The following is a 17,593-nucleotide window of genomic DNA, read 5'->3' as shown; positions in this document are numbered from 1 at the left end:
AAGACTAGAGGCCTTGTCTCCACAGCAGAGGCTTGGTCCCCACACCAGTTGAGGCAGTATAGCTTCGTAGCTTCCTCCCAAAGGCCTGTTATTGCTTGGCGATTTCCATGTTGCTACAATGTCTTGCGAAGCTCTACTGTCCAAAATTTGTGGCTGATCATTCCAATATTACAGGATATCTTCCCTACAACCCTTTCTGTATATTTAAGTGCATCTAAATTGGACTTTAAAGTTTATTCTTCTGCCCTTGCTCAGGTCATACAGCACTTAGTAACAATTTAATTAACAAGTCGATAATGCTCGATTTGGAAGTGCCCTGGCGCTAGAAGGATTCATTGTTAGATTTCATCCTTTGATCAGATGGAGTAAGTCGATTTCTGGATAACAACCATTAAGAATGGCTGTCAACGTCTGCCTCTAGGCTCGTTCGGACAAATGTAACGTTCCCATGAGATTTAGCATTTTGTTGCAGTATATCCAACTTGGCTCAGCTCAAAATATATAAAACACGCTCAGGAAAGAACAGAAATTCAAATGCCAGGCATAGGTGAACTCACAAAAGCAAACTTCACTCAAAAAAAATACACAGTCAAATTGCCATGCTAGACTGCAACAGGATCTAACTACTTCTCGCCCTCCTGATTGACTTGCATTTACTTTATAAAAATGCCTGTTTTGGATGACACGCGATGTGGACATGAACGACACACTCATAAAATCACTGTACATGCTTACAGATTTGATGCTATTATCTTTATATCAAAGGATAAAACTATAAATCTGCTTTTACAGTTTTAATGAAGGTCATTGTACCATCAGATTAGAAGGAAGACATCTGAAATTAAGCACTTTAATTTTGTTTGTTTTCTGGGCATTTGCACTAACTGCTAGATTTTGAGTCAGACGGATGATGAGGACATTTGGAGGTGCTGGTGTGAAGGTGTTACAAAGCTCTCTGAGCCGAACAAATAAATGAAATGGTTGAAACGACAAAGGAGCTGAAGCACAATAGATAAACAACTTTATCTCAGATGACATTAATTTAGCATCACCGTGCAGCCATTTTGGGGAAAAACAATCCTCAGGGCATGGCTTTATAAGCAAAAACACAGACAAAAATATCAAAGAAAAGCTACAAAAATGTGTTCAGAATAGATTTAAATTCTTAGAGGCTAACTGGGGTGGAAAAAAAAGATCAGCACAGCCAATCCCTTTCATGTTCAGGTCCAAAGTCCTTATAATAATCTCTCAACAGGTATCAACATTCAAAATGAAAAGTCTATGAGAATTCAATCAATATCCTGCAGACACTCCACATAAGTAACGTTACCAAGACAGGCCATAGGAGTGAAAGAAAAATGCTGTTGTAACAGAAGTTAAGCCTCCGACATTTTGCAGCTGCAATTAAGGTCCTGTCGTGAGCCAGAAGGGAAAAGTAACCTATTTTTTGTCTTATAATGTTACACTTGAATAAGATGGGAAAGCTCTTCACTTTCCAGTATGGACCTTCTTCACCCTAATAAGCACAAAAGGTTGCTAAAAAGCAAACAATCTTTTACCTTCATGCTTTTCCTCAAGATGACAGTAAAGCAAAGCGTTTTCCCCTCTCAAATCACAGCTTTACATTTTGTTTTATTCAGAAGTACCTGACTCTCTTGTGCATCCTTGGACTTGATTGCTCCAAGGTCCTGATCCAATGGCATTAAAAGCCTGGACCTGAAATACATAGTCGGTCCATTCCTCCAGGTTCTCGATTGTGATTTCCCTCTCCAGACGATCATTAATGATCTGAGTCCCAGGAATGCCCAGACCATCCACTCTCCAAAACTGAAGTCTATATCCAACTGATTCAGGGTTACCATTATACTCAGATTCTGGAAGAGGCTGTGAATAAATAAAGCTTCAAATAAATTATAGTATAAAAGATACATGCTGATGTATAACCATATAACATATATAACAGTTTATGGCATGGAAACAGGCCTAACTGTGTAATTTTGATATAAGGCTGACATATTAAATTACCTAGCAAGTTGTCTATTTAAAAAGAAAGAAATTCAGATATTCATCCACGTTAAGGAGTACTCAGTGAATTTTAGAAGGAGCAGATTTACCTGGTCTTTATTTAAGTATACAGCTTGGTGCTTGAAATTGGCAGTGGAAGAAGTTTTTCTGATTGGAAGTCTGTACCACAGGGATTGGTTGGTACTGGAACCTTTGTTCTTTGGAATATATGTTATTGACTTGGATATGAACGTAGGAAGCATAACGAGTAAATTTGCACATGACATGCAAGTTGCTGGCGTGCATAGAGCATGGAAGTTTGTCAGGAAGCAGCAGGATTTACATCAGATGTGAGGTTGAAGGAATTTAAACCTGACAAGTGTGAGGTGAGAGAACTAATGCACAAAAGTCTGCAGACACCAAGATGAAGTAAAAACGCAATGCTGGAGAAACTCAGCAAGTTAAACAGTGGACTTTATATAGCAAAGATAGAGATACAGATCCAACATTTTGGGCTTGAGTCCTTCATCAAAATATGATCAAAATGTAGACAGGTGCCTGAATAAAATGGTGGTGGGGGGAAGTGGCAGGGGGAGGAGCACAGCCCCATAGGCAGGCAATAGGTGGATTAGGGAAGGGATGATGGGAAGGGAGTGGAGAGCTGGAGGAAAGGAGACAGAGGGATAGGGTAGAGAAGGAGAACAGGGAGTGGGCTACCAGAAACAGGAGAAGTCAATGTTAATGCTGTCCAGTTGGAGGGTGCCCAGATTGAATATTAGATGTTGCTCCTCTAATTCACGGGTGCCCTGGGTTTGACAGTATATGAGGCCATGGACAGATATGTCAGCATGGGAGTGGGGCACGGAATTGAAACCATTGGCCACTGGGAGATCCTCATCATTGAGGCGGACAGAGTGAAGGTACTCATTGAAGAGATCTCTCAGCATGCATCCATTCTCTCTGATTCGGAGAAAGCCACAGTGGATGCAGTAGATGACCCCTGCAGATTCACAAGGGAGGTGTTGCTTCATTTGGAAGGACTGTTTGGGGCACCGAATGGTGGTGAGGAAGGAGGTGAGGGCGCAAGTGGAGCATCTCCTGAGGACTCAGGGGTAGGCACCAAGGGGGCGATTAATGGGAAGGGAGAAGTGAATGGGAAGCCACATAGTAGGATGCATATAGCAAATGGCAGGGCACTAAGGGATGTTGATGAACAGAGGGACCTTGGGACCTCACCATCCCAATTCAAATGAATGATGTTATATCCTGCACCAGGTCTAATTCAGCAAAGGTTTTGAGAACAGACACTACAGGATAAATCGTGAGGGATCTCAGCGAGTACTGCTCTCCTCCAAGCAGTTCTGCCAGCAAAATCCAACAAGATTCAGGATATTATATTACCCTATGCAACATGTTAATTTGATTGTTGCAAAATTTGATAAAATAGCTCAAATTTATAGATTTAACCATATAACCACTACAGCACAGAACAGGCCAGTTCGGCCCTACTAGTCCATGCCGTAGCAAATCCCCACCCTCCAAGTCCCACTGACCAGCACCTGGTCAGAAAAAATTGATATCTGTCCATGGCGGAACACAATGCTTGATTCTATTTAAAATCACAAACTGTTTCCATATCAAACCCAAGGATATGGTTCAGAAGCTTGATCTAATAAGAGCTGAAAGAGCAAATCCACACGACTCTAAAAATTTTGAGCTTTTATTTTGAACATTCTTCTGCAAAAATCAGTAAAGAAAACCAATATTGAAAACAGATGGCAATCTTACCATAAATAAGAAAGGTAAAAAAGTTCTGATCAGGTGTAATATATCGTTTACAGAGATGACGGAGACGAGGGACAGAAAATATGAAATTTATGAAAATTCGCTGCAAGCTCATTAACTTTGAACATTGCTTTACTTTTGATTTGCTTATCCAGAAGTATCCAAAATATCAATTATAACCCCATCATATTCTCAAATGTTACCAGTTTTCACTTTAAACTCCACACAGAAATCCAATATGTTGAATGACAACAATTTGCAGAAATAACTTTTTAATTTCAGCATTGTGTGATATGGAATTGGACAAATTGGTCCTGAAAGGTTCATACATCTCATTCAACTTTATCTTCAGCTATTTTAATACTCTCATGGATCATGTATGTCATCTATATTTCATCTTCCCACCTGTACAACTGCCTGCATTAAATTTTACCTTCCATTCTTACTTTAATAATTCAGTTCATAATTTCTGTGCAGCATGCTGTTCAAATACCTCCAAGATCAATGCCATTTGGAAATTCGATCAATTATGACCCTTTTTGAAATCCAAGTTATAACTATGAATTAAATTTTGCTGTATATTTAAAATCAAGTCTTGGGGCATCCAGCAAAATCCAACAAGATCCAAGATATCATATTGCCCTATGCAACAGGTTAATTTGATTGTTTCAAAATCTGTTAAAATAGCTCAAAATTGTACATTTAGCAGTGAGAAAAAATGGACTTGTGTCCATGGTAGAACACAATGTTTGATTCTATTTAAAATCACAAATTTTCTGAATCATGAACTCTATCAATGTACATCTTTAACGAACTCCCATTTGTCGTGACTTGCTCTGATTTTGTCAGTTACACGAATATGGACAGTGTTATTCATCCTCACTTTGCAAATCTATTCTTTTTCTTCCTTCACAAATGAACACAGTTTCTTCACTTACCACCCAGCGGACCCATAGGCTTGTCTCACTCGCTGTTCGCACTGTCACGCTTGCTGGTGCTATATCGGGTGGAGCTTGCAGCGTCTGAATTTCACGGGAAGGCGAACTAGCAGGTCCAGAGCCCACAACATTCATCTGCTTTATTCGAAACCTAATGACAAAATAACGCGGTACACTGAATACAAGAATTAAGTTCAATGTTCAGAGTTAAATCAAATATAATCTTTAGAATTCCAGCATGAATAGAAATGCCATATTTTCCAGAAGTCAGATGGTCAGCCATACATTACTCAGACAGACTTATTAAATTTGATAGCTCAATCAACATTAGAAATGAGAGCAAAAATTCAAATAAGCAGCATCACCTTTTAGTGAAGGCCACCAACTGGCATGATGAGCGTGCCCTTGTGGTGATCCACTCTCACACTGTGATTGGCTGCTATTGACTGGACATGATGAGCGTGCCCGTGTGGTGATCCACTCTCACACTGTGATTGGCTGCTATTGACTGGACACACCTCCCGAGACCGATCCTACCCATAGTCCCTTGCAGGCTTCTCTTTTCCTTTTGTTCCAATCATTCAAAGAGGTGGATAGTTGTTTGATAGTGATCCAGTCTTTAGCTTTCACTACTCAGCCTTTTGCGAATTATTGATGGTACATCAGCATGTTACAGCTGTGCTTTAGAGATCCAAAGATACATTAGCAAAGCACAATGAATTCTAATGTCTCAGCTGCACAATTGCAGGAGGCCATAGAGTTGATGTCAAATATGAAAACAACGGCAAGAAATAAGTGGAAAACACTGACCATGAAGTAACTCTCTTTCTATAATTTTGCTACCTTTTTCTCCCACAGGCAAATGCTCAACCTCACAAATAATCTGCAGCTTCTTCTAAACCTTGCCCATGGTCAGTTCCCATTGATCAGGTAAATAAAATATCAGCAAACATTTTCACAAACTGACTAGAAAAGTTTTGGGGGAAAAAAAAATCCTGACCACTACTGACCTTATTGGTGCATACACTTTACAGAGAAAATAACTGGATATCTATTAATGGTGGGTATTTGGACTACATCCCCTTTCATGAGGAATAAAGGCAGGAGAAAGCTACTTGGCTCATGACTATTCCAACTTTCAATAAGATCATGGCAGATCCTTCAGTTGAGTGGCATCAATCCTTCCATTCAATATGATCTTGGTTGATCTATGCTGAGCTCAACTCCTCTTTGTAACAATTCTTCTTAACCCTTTAATCTTTCAAATATCTATCACCATCTCAAATATATCTAATGATCTGCCCTCCATCACCCTCAGACCAATGAATTCCAGAGATTCACTACCTTCTGTGCGAAGAAATCTCCATGCACTTATACTAATGTGCCATTTCCTTGAACGGATGGCAGTCTCTTCAATCTGAGGCGCCTGCAAGCTCACACCAAGACACAAGAGAAACTTGTCCGTGAACTACTCTTTGCAGATGATGTCGCTTTAGTTGCCCATTCAGAGCCAGCTCTTCAACGCTTGACGTCCTGCTTTGTGGAAACTACCAAAGTGTTTGGCCTGGAAGTCAGCCTGAAGAAAACGGAGGTCCTCCATCAGCCAGCTCCCCACCATGACTACCAGCCCCCCCACATCTCCATCGGGCACACAAAACTCAAAACAGTCAACCAGTTTACCTATCTCGGCTGCACCATATCATCAGATGCAAGGATTGACAATGAGATAGTCAACAGACTCGCCAAGGCAAATAGCGCCTTTGGAAGACTACACAAAAGAGTCTGGAAAAACAACCAACTGAAAAACCTCACAAAGATAAGCGTATACAGAGCCGTTGTCATACCCACACTCCTGTTCGGCTCCGAATCATGGGTCCTCTACCGGCATCACCTACGGCTCCTAGAACGCTTCCACCAGCGTTGTCTCCGCTCCATCCTCAACATCCATTGGAGCGCTTTCATCCCTAACGTCGAAGTACTCGAGATGGCAGAGGTCGACAGCATCAAGTCCACGCTGCTGAAGATCCAGCTGCGCTGGGTGGGTCACGTCTCCAGAATGGAGGACCATTGCCTTCCCAAGATCGTGTTATTTGGCGAGCTCTCCACTGGCCACCGTGACAGAGGTGCACCAAAGAAAAGGTACAAGGACTGCCTAAAGAAATCTCTTGGTGCCTGCCACATTGACCACCGCCAGTGGGCTGATATCGCCTCAAACCGTGCATCTTGGCGCCTCACAGTTTGGCGGGCAGCAACCTCCTTTGAAGAAGACCGCAGAGCCCACTTCACTGACAAAAGGCAAAGGAGGAAAAACCCAACACCCAACCCCAACCAACCATTTTTCCCCTGCAGCCGCTGCAACCGTGTCTGCCTGTCCCGCATCGGACTTGTCAGCCACAAACGAACCTGCAGCTGAAGTTGACTTTTACCCCCTCCATAAATCTTCGTCCGCGAAGCCAAGCCAAAGAATATTAAAAATCTATTAATTTTTGTCTTGAACATACTTATCACAATGCTATTTAGCAGAGAATTTCAAAGGTCTATAACCCTTTGGATAAAGAACTGTCTTCTCATCTCAGGCCTGAAATGCCAACACCTTAAGACTTCAACTCTTCATTCCAGACCACTGGGGTTGCATCTATCTTGTCAAATTCCCATGAGCAGTATTCCATGATTTCACCTTACCTTTATCATCTGCCAATCTGCGGGAATCATTCCAGATTTCATGGAATTTTATGAGTTAACAACCAACGCATCCACCATCTCTGAAACCAGCTCTCTCAAAATCTCCTTTATCATTTTCTGGGATTTATCAGCTTTCAGTCCCATTAGTTTTTCTAATCCAATTCCAAAAGGCACAATTCCAATACTATCTACAAGTTTGCCGATGACATCACAGTCGTTGGCAGAATCACAAAGGCAATGAAGAAACGTACAGGAGGGAGATAGATCAGCTCATTAAATGGTGTAATGACAACAACATTGCGCTTAATGTTAGCAAAATCAAGGAGATGATTGTGGACTTCTGAAGGAAGTCAAGGGAACATGACCCAGTCCTCATCAGGCACACAAACAGACATAACACATTCAGACAAACAATACATATGCAGGACAAGTATTCATATAAATAAATAAATATTGTTTTGTAAATATGAGTCTCGGATGGTAGTGTGAGCAGTTCCTTTGGACGTTCAGCAATCTCACTGCCTGTGGAAAGAAGCTGTTCCTCAGCCTGATGGTGCTGGCTCTGATCCTCCTGTCTCTCTTGCCCAATGGGAAAAGCTGAAAGATGCTGTGTGCAGGGTGCAAGTGGTCCTCAAAGATTTTGCGCACCCTCTTCAGATGATGATCCCTGAAGATCATGTCGATGGGAGGGAGGGAGACTCCAGTGATCCCCTCTGCCACTCTTATGGTCCTGTTGATTGACCTTCAATCCATTTCTCTGCAGCAATCGTACCACACTGTGATGCAACTGGCCAAGTTGATAGAGCTCTTGTAGTAGGCTAACATAATAGTGGCTGGTAGCCTTGTCCACTTCCATCTTCTCAGGAAGCACAATCGCTGTTGCGCCTTCCTTACAAGTGAGGAGATGTTGTGTGTCCAACATTGGAGCTATTGTTTTCTTATAGCTGTCTGCAATTTGTCTACATATCTGCTCCCCCAATTTCTATTGACCCAACAAAGTGATCATTCCCATTTAGTTAAAGTGAAACACAAAAGTCTGCAGTTGTGCTCAGGCCTGAAACATCGGTTATACTTCTTTAACTCCTATGAACGTTGCGAGACCTGCTGAGTTCCTCCAGCATTTTTGTATTTACTTATTAACTTTAGTTTCTAAGTTCTAAACTTCAATGAACAATCTCCCAAGAATATCCTAAGTACTGTTTTTATGTCTACCCTCATCAACAAGGCAACCACCAATCCTCCCCACAACTTTACCCATTCCTCTAATGTAATCTGGAACATTCAGTTACCAGATTTGCCCTTCTCTTAGGCATATCTCTCTTATCGATATAATATCCCAGTCTCCTTTGACAATCCATGCCCTGAGTTTCTCTGGCTTCTCTGCTCATTGTGCATTGATATACACCTACTTTAAACCTTTTTTTGCTGAGCTCCTGCCTCATGTCCAGTAAACTTACTCACTTTGACTATCCTCTTACTCTCCACAGTCCATCATCTCTTCTCTGGGCACCACTCACTTTGCCCATGCAGTTCAAATGTTCCCGAGAAGTGCACTGGCAAATCTCCCTCCCAGAATATTTATCCCTTTCCAGTTCCGGTGCAAGTCTGCCCTCTTGTACAGGACACCTCAGTGCAATAAGAGATTGTGATGATGCAGGAACATTAATCCCTGCCCCCTTTCCTAACTTAGCCATGCATTCATCCAGCCGCTCTTTCTGTTTCTAACCTCACTAGTACGTGGCACCAGAAGATTAATTTTTGATACAAAGAATATATAGAAAATGTTTCCAAAGTGAGGCCGGGAATAAATGAGGGAGCTGAATAATACACACAATTTTAAAAAAAAACTCAAGTAGGTTCTAACAATGGCAGTAAAATGATCTGTGCTGGCCAAGGAGCACCGCACAACATCACACCACAGAAATACCTAACTGTGAAATTTATACAAGTGCAGATGTATTGTCAATTCAGGCTTAGAATAATGACAAGCTCAGAGCAATTATAGTTTTTTTTTTGTCTGTGACTTTTATTAAAGACTTTTTTTATGCAGGTTAAATAACTGGACCTACTTCTTTCTGTATTCAGTTTGCAAATGTTATATTTACTGTTCTCACGATAGAGACTCTTTCAATCATCTGTCAAGCCAACTTATTCTCAAACAGTCCTAATCAATCGTGGCAAATGGGTGTACTAAATTTAACATGGCAACATCTGAAAAATGCAGCAAACATGATGTAGTTATGCATTTTGCATGAAACTTCATTTAATTTTTGTCTGAACAAGTATGGGAGATCTATTACCTACAGTGTTTTTTCTTGGAACAGAAGCCATGATCAAATCACAGCAATGTACATTAAATGGACTTCTTGTTTAAAGAGTTTCAGAATGTAAAATTATTTTTCAACATCAACAGAAAACTATATCAGTAAAAAAAATAGCTTTAATGCTTCTAGACTACCACACGACCCTGTGAGCTTGTTTTTCCCATCTCATAATTAAAGCTATTTCTAGCTTCAATGATGCAACATTATTTAATTAGAAGTCTGACATATTTTGCAGCAAGTAATTTCAATTTGCTACAACTGACTGCATTATGTACACAAGTAATAGTCAATTGCTTAGAAATTTATCTCCAGTCTGCAGGGCTTAATGTGCTATGTAGTAGAGATAGCGTGATGATACATAGAGTGTACCAGGCTGTATTGCTAGGTACTTCTGTGGTACACTCCGCCACAATGTGTTGCCACGCCTGATTATCATGTTTAGCAATATGCATCAAGGTTGAATTTCTCAAGAGGTTAGTTCTTTAATTTCTGACACAATGACATCTCATGTCCATGGCCTGCTAAAATAGGTAAATGCTGAGAATTCCTGTTACAGAGTTTACACTTTCTGTCATAAGAAAAACAGATTATTCTCATAAGTGTAAACATGCTGCTTTGGCTTTGGTGGCTGTTCAACACATTCTGAATGATTTATTTTTACATATTGTTTTGAGTGAAAAGCACACTCCCATCATCCTCTGACAGCACCAATCTACTGTGAAACTAATTTCAACAGGGAGATACTCAGCCGCGATCAGGGACAAGAACACTTGGTTGAAAAGCCATTTCAGTGCCAAAACAGAGGAATCTGTGTAAATATGAAGAACATTAATAAAAGTTAATGGGGAAAACTAGGTCTTTATTAGTGTAGCAAACAAGAGGTTATTTAAGAAGGTTTCAAGTCCGATTCTATGCAAATCCTTTTGAAATACAGTGATTTTTTTCTACTCTGTTGAAGCTACAGTACATGTCATCAAAGTGAACAATTTTCCAGCATCATGTTACACACTATCCAATGGGACATAAAAGAAAAGCTCTTTCTGTGTTCTCTCAGGAATGAATCTTAACCTTCAGTCTCTAAAAAGCACTCTCTGTTGTACGTGTAAATTGTATGGACTGAGTGAAACAGCCAATGCAATCTTAAGACCGACATCTGCTGGGCAATTAATTTGAGTCTGGCAATGCTCAGTTCACATGGGATTCTTTTTGCCTGTATGTAACTTTACTCCTTCAAGCTTGGAACACATAAAAAATTAAATGCCAAAAATAAATTAGCAGCATGTTTACATGTCCTAAACTTCATAATTATTTTTTTTCCACAGAGACTTTATGTAAAAATTAATTAAATTAAAACAGATACCATTTTTTTGGTCTCACCTGTAATATGTATAAGGAATCAAGTTTAGAATCTCTAACGCCTTGGCATCTGGTTCATTCTCCACTTCATAGAGTAAAACCCACTCTTCATCCTCTCCCGTCACACCAATCTGAAAATAAACACATTTATCTGTGGATCCATTTAATGAAGAGGGAAAATCTAATTCATTTATTGACCAGTAAAATGAAAAATGGTAATACAATTTTTATTCAAAGTTGAAATTTTTAAAAATGTGGTTCTCCACTAAAAGATACAACATTTAGAAGTATTATAAGCTTTTTAAAGCTGTTTTAATTAATCTGTGGTAAACTAATGAAGATAATTTGTGGTATTCAAGATAGATTTCCAAATGAAAAATTTTAACATAGATTATACACAACTAGGTAAACAAGGAAATGACTTTTCTCCCAAACATTTCTAATCCTTAAAATATTTAAACTTTGGTCTTCTTTGTTCTTCTTCCAAATGATTTTTTTTTAACTTGGTGGAGAAAAAACGTGTAAGAGTCAAGTATTTTCTTGTACCAGTGGAGAGTTACTCCAGCAACAATACCTTCCAGGTGTATGTATAAATCTGCATAGCCAAATTACTAAAGGTTTTCTTATATCTTTTAAGTAATAAATACTCTCAGTGTATAAAATTGTTTCCTTTATTTCTTTAACTGTAATTGGTGGATGGGATAGTGAAGCAGCAGAAACCTCCAGTCGTTCTCTGGATTAATGGTTAGCATATCAAGTCCAGATTTCTGTGTGGAAGAATCCCTTTGGGCTTACACCACTTATCGTTTCCTAACAGCGAGGTCCAAAGGAGTTCTGCACATTGGAGTAAAGAAGAAGCAATGCAAAAGTGAGAACAATGGAGGAGTTTAAATGCCAAAATGTTGACCAACGTATTTTATCATCACAAGCCCATATAATCTCTTATGTGATCCTACGGATTTTGTTTCAAAATCTTTCACTCCATTCTTCAAGTAATTCTTCTGTACTCTTCTCCAGACCAATACCTTATCTCAGAATCTGGGGCTAATGCAAATTTCAGTTCTCTCCATTCCATAATAACCGGTGAATCTTGCAATTAATTATGGCCTACAGAACTCTCTTCCAAACCTACTTCACTTCATTATATCCTTTACCCCATCATTATAGGGCTACAAGAGAAAGTGTGTTGACCGGCTACTTCACGGTCTCATATGGGAGCACCAAGTAGTCGACACAGCCCAGAACACCACAGGAAAAACCCTCCCCACTATTGAGTACATCTACAGGGAACACTGCCATCGGAGAGCAGCAGCGATCATCAAAGACCCTCACCACTCAGCACACGCTCTGTTCTCGCGGCTGCCATCAGGAAAGAGGTATCAGTGCCGCGAGACTCACACCACCAGGTTCAAGAACAGCTGCTACCCTTCCACCATCAGACTCCAAAACGACAAGCTCAATCTGAGACACATTTAAGAATTCTTATTTGTGCACTTGATTGATTTTCTTTTTGTCCTCTCGGTATCGCTCAATAAGGTGTCGGTGTGGCGCAATGGCTCAGCAAAAGGAGGTGTAAGGCACTCCTTCCATCTGATAGCCTACAGGTACCTGTAGGGTCACGTGAAGCCATGGATTACAGATGGTGGATGATTTCTACAAGCTGATTCTGGGCAAAGTGGAGATTCCAAATGAAAATGGAAACAAGGGACACCCAACCAGCTGTGGCAAGGCCTGAATGCCATTACAAGGCCCATATCTGGCAAAGTAGCAGACAGCAAAGCTTCTCTCCCAGAGGAAATCAATGCCTTCTACTCCCGATTTGATGAAAGTAACAGTGAAGACTCACCCCTCCGCACCCCCACGTCCCTTGATGAACCCACTCTATTGTATCTTTTGATGACGTGGGTGCTGCCTTCAGGAGAGTGAATCCGAGGAAAGCATCCGGCCCAGATGGCATGCTTGGTTGAGTATTAAAAATCTGTGCTAATCAACTAACAGAGGTGTTCATGGATATCTTCAACATCTCACTCCAGCAGGGTGTGGTACCCACCTGTTTCAAACAGGCATCAATCACACCGGTGCCCAAGAAGAGAGCAGTAACCTGCCTTAACGACTATCAATCAGTAGCCTTTACATCAACAGAGATGAAGTGTTTTGAAAGGCTGGTGATGAATCATATCAGCTCCCATCCGAGCAGTGACAGAGATCCATTCCAGTTCACCTATCACGGCAACAGGTGCCATCTCACTGGCCCTACACAAAGCCCTAGAACATCTGGACAGCAAAGATGCATTCATCAGAATGTTCTTTATCGACTACAGTTTGGCATTTAACACCTTTTGGAGGGCTTTATGCTCGGGAGTGTTGGTGTTTCCATATTGGACCGTGATGCAGCTGGTCAGCACACTTTCCACCACACTTCTGTAGAAATTTGCCAGGGTTTCTGGTGAAGTAGAGGCGCTGACATGCTTTCTTCATGATTCCATTGGTGTTTTGGGTCCAGGAAAGATCCTCTGAGATAGTGACTCCCAAGAACCTAAATGTGTTCGTCCTCTCCATCTCTAATCCCACAATGATCACTGGATTGTAGACCTCTGGCTTTCCTTTCTTGAAGTCAACAATCACCTTCTTAATTTTGGTGTCATTGAGTGCAAGGTTGTTATTAGTGCACCATTTAGCCAAGTTTTCAATCTCCAACCTGACTCATCCTCATTCTTTAGACAACCCACTATCATGGAATCTTCTGCAATTTGTAGATGGTGTTATAGTCATACCGAGCTACACAGTCGTAGGTGTAAAATGAGTAGAGCAGGGGGCTAAGAACACAGCCCTGTGGTGCTCCAGTACTGATAGAGATTGTGGAGGAGAAGTTCTTACCAATCTTCACTGATTGTGGTCTGGAGGTGAGGAAATCCATGATCCCATTATGTAGTGTGATGTTAACTCCCAAGTTTTGGAATTTGCTGATCAGTTTTGAGGGGACTCACACCACCAGGTTCAGGAATAGCTGCTGCCCCTCCACCACCAGACTCCTCCACAACAAACTCAATCAGGGGCTCATTTAATGACCCTTACTGATTTTCTTTGCTCTCCCTGTACTGCACAGTCAGTTTGTTTGCATTCGTTATCTGTTTACAGTTCTTTTGATTGTTTACATGTTCACGCTGTGAGCAGTTAAATTTTGCACTACCAAATTGGTGGTAATTCTGCTGCGCCCGCAGGAAAAAGGAATCTCAGGGTTGTATGTGATGTCTGACAATAATGTGAAATCTAAGGACTATTGTTTGTTGTGCTTTCAGATCCATGTGCTTTCAGCTTTTCCTCCATGCTTACATGCTTAATTCCACCAATCCAAAACATGATGTGGGGAGGGTGGAAGTTGGAAAACAAAGGAACCTGGCTACGAGTTTAATTTGTTGCTTGCTGCATGCAATTAAGTTGCCAAATATAATTGCGTAAAAACAGCACTTCAAATGTTAACCAACTGAAGTGCTTTGCAACATTCTCAGGATATGACAGCATGCTGTATAAATGCAAGTTCTTTCTCCCTTATGAAACTTATGAAACTTCCACCAGCGTTGTCTCCGCTCCATCCTCAACATTCATTGGAGCGCTTTCATCCCTAACGTCGAAGTACTCGAGATGGCAGAGGCCGACAGCATCGAGTCCACGCTGCTGAAGATCCAGCTGCGCTGGGTGGGTCACGTCTCCAGAATGGAGGACCATCACCTTCCCAAAATTGTGTTATATGGCGAGCTCTCCACTGGCCACCGTGACAGAGGTGCACCAAAGAAAAGGTACAAGGACTGCCTAAAGAAATCTCTTGGTGCCTGCCACATTGACCACCACCAGTGGGCTGATCTCGCCTCAAACCGTGCATCTTGGCGCCTCACAGTTTGGCGGGCAGCAACCTCCTTTGAAGAAGACCGCAGAGCCCACCTCACTGACAAAAGGCAAAGGAGGAAAAACCCAACACCCAACCCCAACCCACCAATTTTCCCCTGCAACCGTGTCTGCCTGTCCCGCATCGGACTTGTCAGCCACAAACGAGCCTGCAGCTGATGTGGACATTTACCCCCTCCATAAATCTTCGTCCGCGAAGCCAAGCCAAAGAAGATGAAACTTTAGGCAAGGAATATTATATAAATGTAAAATTGCTTCTGTTACTGCTGGATATCGACAAAAGCAATTACTCTTTCTTTTAATGGAAAGAATATTTCTCAAGTGAAAGTAAATTCATCCATTGAAAAACTGCAATTAAACCAACTGCTCCAGACTTGGGGAGAAGTGCAAACCCCAGGAGCTTATCCAAGTGACAGCACAGCCGAAAAATTCATTTCAGCAACCAGAGACAGTTTCTGGTTCCCAGTGAATCTGGACATTGGCTTCACATGATTCACAGCTTGGAGCTTGTCCATTGTTTTAATAAAAGAAAACTAATTACAGGACTATTCTCCAGATGTTTCGAATTGTATTAAACTTACCCGGTTTTCGTGCAAGTTTTATGAAACAGATTTGGAGATTTTCTCTCCATGGGTTCATTGAAAATATGTGTTTTGGAATATCATGTCCAAGCATAATTATTTGTTCTCTTAAAGCATTATGACCAAAACAAAATACAGTGAGCAGATATATTCACTATTTTTTTTCCATTCTTCATCATATTACTGTGCTCATAATGTTATTTTACTACCTGAGTAATTTTGGAAGGAGATACTGATTGAAAGGAGGCACGCAGAAGGGAGTGGGACTGGAGGATAATGTAATCCAGAATGTTTCCCATGCTGGTATATTTGTCCAATAAAATTAAGCTTTGAGGAATTTTAAACAAAACATGTAGATGCCTGTGTATTGATCTTCATACTTTTGCTAAACTTCACTTGAAACAAAAATGTAAAACTGAAACAACTCATTATTCATGGGATAAACAGGGATTTGAATTGAATTGTTCCATTTTTGTCCTCAGTACAAAAAGGAAAGGCCACACACACTTTAAATCCAAAAAAAGGATGGTTTCCTCAAACTGAAGTCCTCAAAAAAAAACGGGAGGGAGAGGGCAAGACCAACAATTCTACTGGTTGGCCAATAAATCAGCTTCATAAAGAGGTCAAAGCAATACAATTCTTTATTGTAATCACCAAGCAGTTTTAGAAAACACATTTGTATGTTTGGGGACCTTACAATTATCGCAAAGATAATACGAAGTGAAATGTTATCAACGGCAAGATAAAACATTGTTTATTTTTCTGTTGCTCAGTGCCATTACTTTTCTTGACATAAATGTGATGGATTTTACACAATGTATGTAATCTATTGAGGATTAGCATGTGTTGCATAGTACAATTTAAAATCTGTCCAATACCTGTCCTTCCACTATCCATTTCGAGATGGATGTTTTTCCATCATATCCTGGTTGGAACTGCAACATGACTGATCGAGGACTGATATTTGAGATCACTAGATTAGATGGTGCACCTGGGAGCTCTGAAAAAGAGTAAGTTTAATACATGATGTCATTGGTTTCCCTCTTCTTAATATTGATGAGTAGGCAAACAGATCATTGCATTAATGAAAGCAAATGAACCTAGAAATTTAATCTCTTACCCTTTTTACCCTGATACTTCAAGCTAGGTATAATCAACCTGCCTTTAATACAACTCGCCTATCTGTACTTGGGAGTCATTTCAGGCCCATCTTTTATCCACCAAGTGAGGTAGTATCAGAGGTGAACCGGGACGAGTGTAAAATGGCGAGTCGTGTTGCTGGGTCCAAACGGGAAAGGAATATGACTTCCTGCCTCTTTTGCTCCAGGAAGCTGGCTTGTTGTGTAAAAGGGCTCAGTCACCCTGCATTCCTTCTGTTCTGAGTGAACAGGGAAGCCGGCTTCCAGAGACGGGTCGTACATACGGCAATAATGCAGGTTTTTAGTGTAAAAATTCTGTATGTTTGCAATCCATATTCTGCATTATGCAATTCAATTCCAATCAATTACAAAGGAAAATTGAGGACTTGTTAGGAATATCCTTCAGGGTTTTACATGAGTCTCACATGTCAACACATTGAGGAATCTAAGCATATGGAGTGGCATCAATGGGCTACAAACCAATTTTTGATGGTGTACTTAAGGTGAGCCATTCTTGCAAAACCAGACTTAGCTAAGATTGCAGGAGTTACTTTATTGTAACTGTTCTTCCTTGGGCCCAGCAACACCAGTTTCGCAATGTTGAAACATATCTCCCATCTACCATGCTCCAACACTGCTTAACTGCATTAACGGTGGTGCCCAACCTCTCGTGAGAATTGGCCTTAGTGGCTGCCATGTTTTAATTTACAATCTATTAAAAGGATACAGGGTAATTCTGACCTATGTCCATTCCAAGATACGACCGGTCGCCAAAATCATGCTTGATTTCCCCATCTCCTACACCAACTGTCATCTTTCCTTGAACCTCCTAAGCGTCTCCTTTACTTTAAACTTGCTTGCCCTTTCAGCAACTGACTGCA

The 17,593-nt window shown here is 40.8% G+C and overlaps 1 protein-coding gene across 3 annotated transcripts in view; it reads right to left on the bottom strand.

The window, feature by feature from the left end:
- Window positions 1-17,593, bottom strand: part of sdk1a (sidekick cell adhesion molecule 1a) — a 681,074-nt gene that overhangs the window by 137,003 nt on the left and 526,478 nt on the right. For all 3 annotated transcript variants that reach the window (XM_069906184.1, XM_069906185.1, XM_069906186.1), the window contains 4 exons: window positions 16,452-16,573; window positions 11,111-11,220; window positions 4,728-4,878; window positions 1,647-1,884 (listed from right to left, as the gene is read on the bottom strand). In XM_069906184.1, the coding sequence (XP_069762285.1) occupies window positions 1,647-1,884; window positions 4,728-4,878; window positions 11,111-11,220; window positions 16,452-16,573 (621 nt within the window). The remainder of the gene's footprint in view (window positions 1-1,646; window positions 1,885-4,727; window positions 4,879-11,110; window positions 11,221-16,451; window positions 16,574-17,593) is intronic.

Source organism: Narcine bancroftii, chromosome 12 (assembly GCF_036971445.1).
Source record: "Narcine bancroftii isolate sNarBan1 chromosome 12, sNarBan1.hap1, whole genome shotgun sequence".
In the NCBI taxonomy this organism is placed as follows: Eukaryota; Metazoa; Chordata; class Chondrichthyes; order Torpediniformes; family Narcinidae; genus Narcine; species Narcine bancroftii.
Note: the sequence above shows the minus strand (reverse complement) of the source record. Positions and strands in the feature narration are given on the sequence as shown.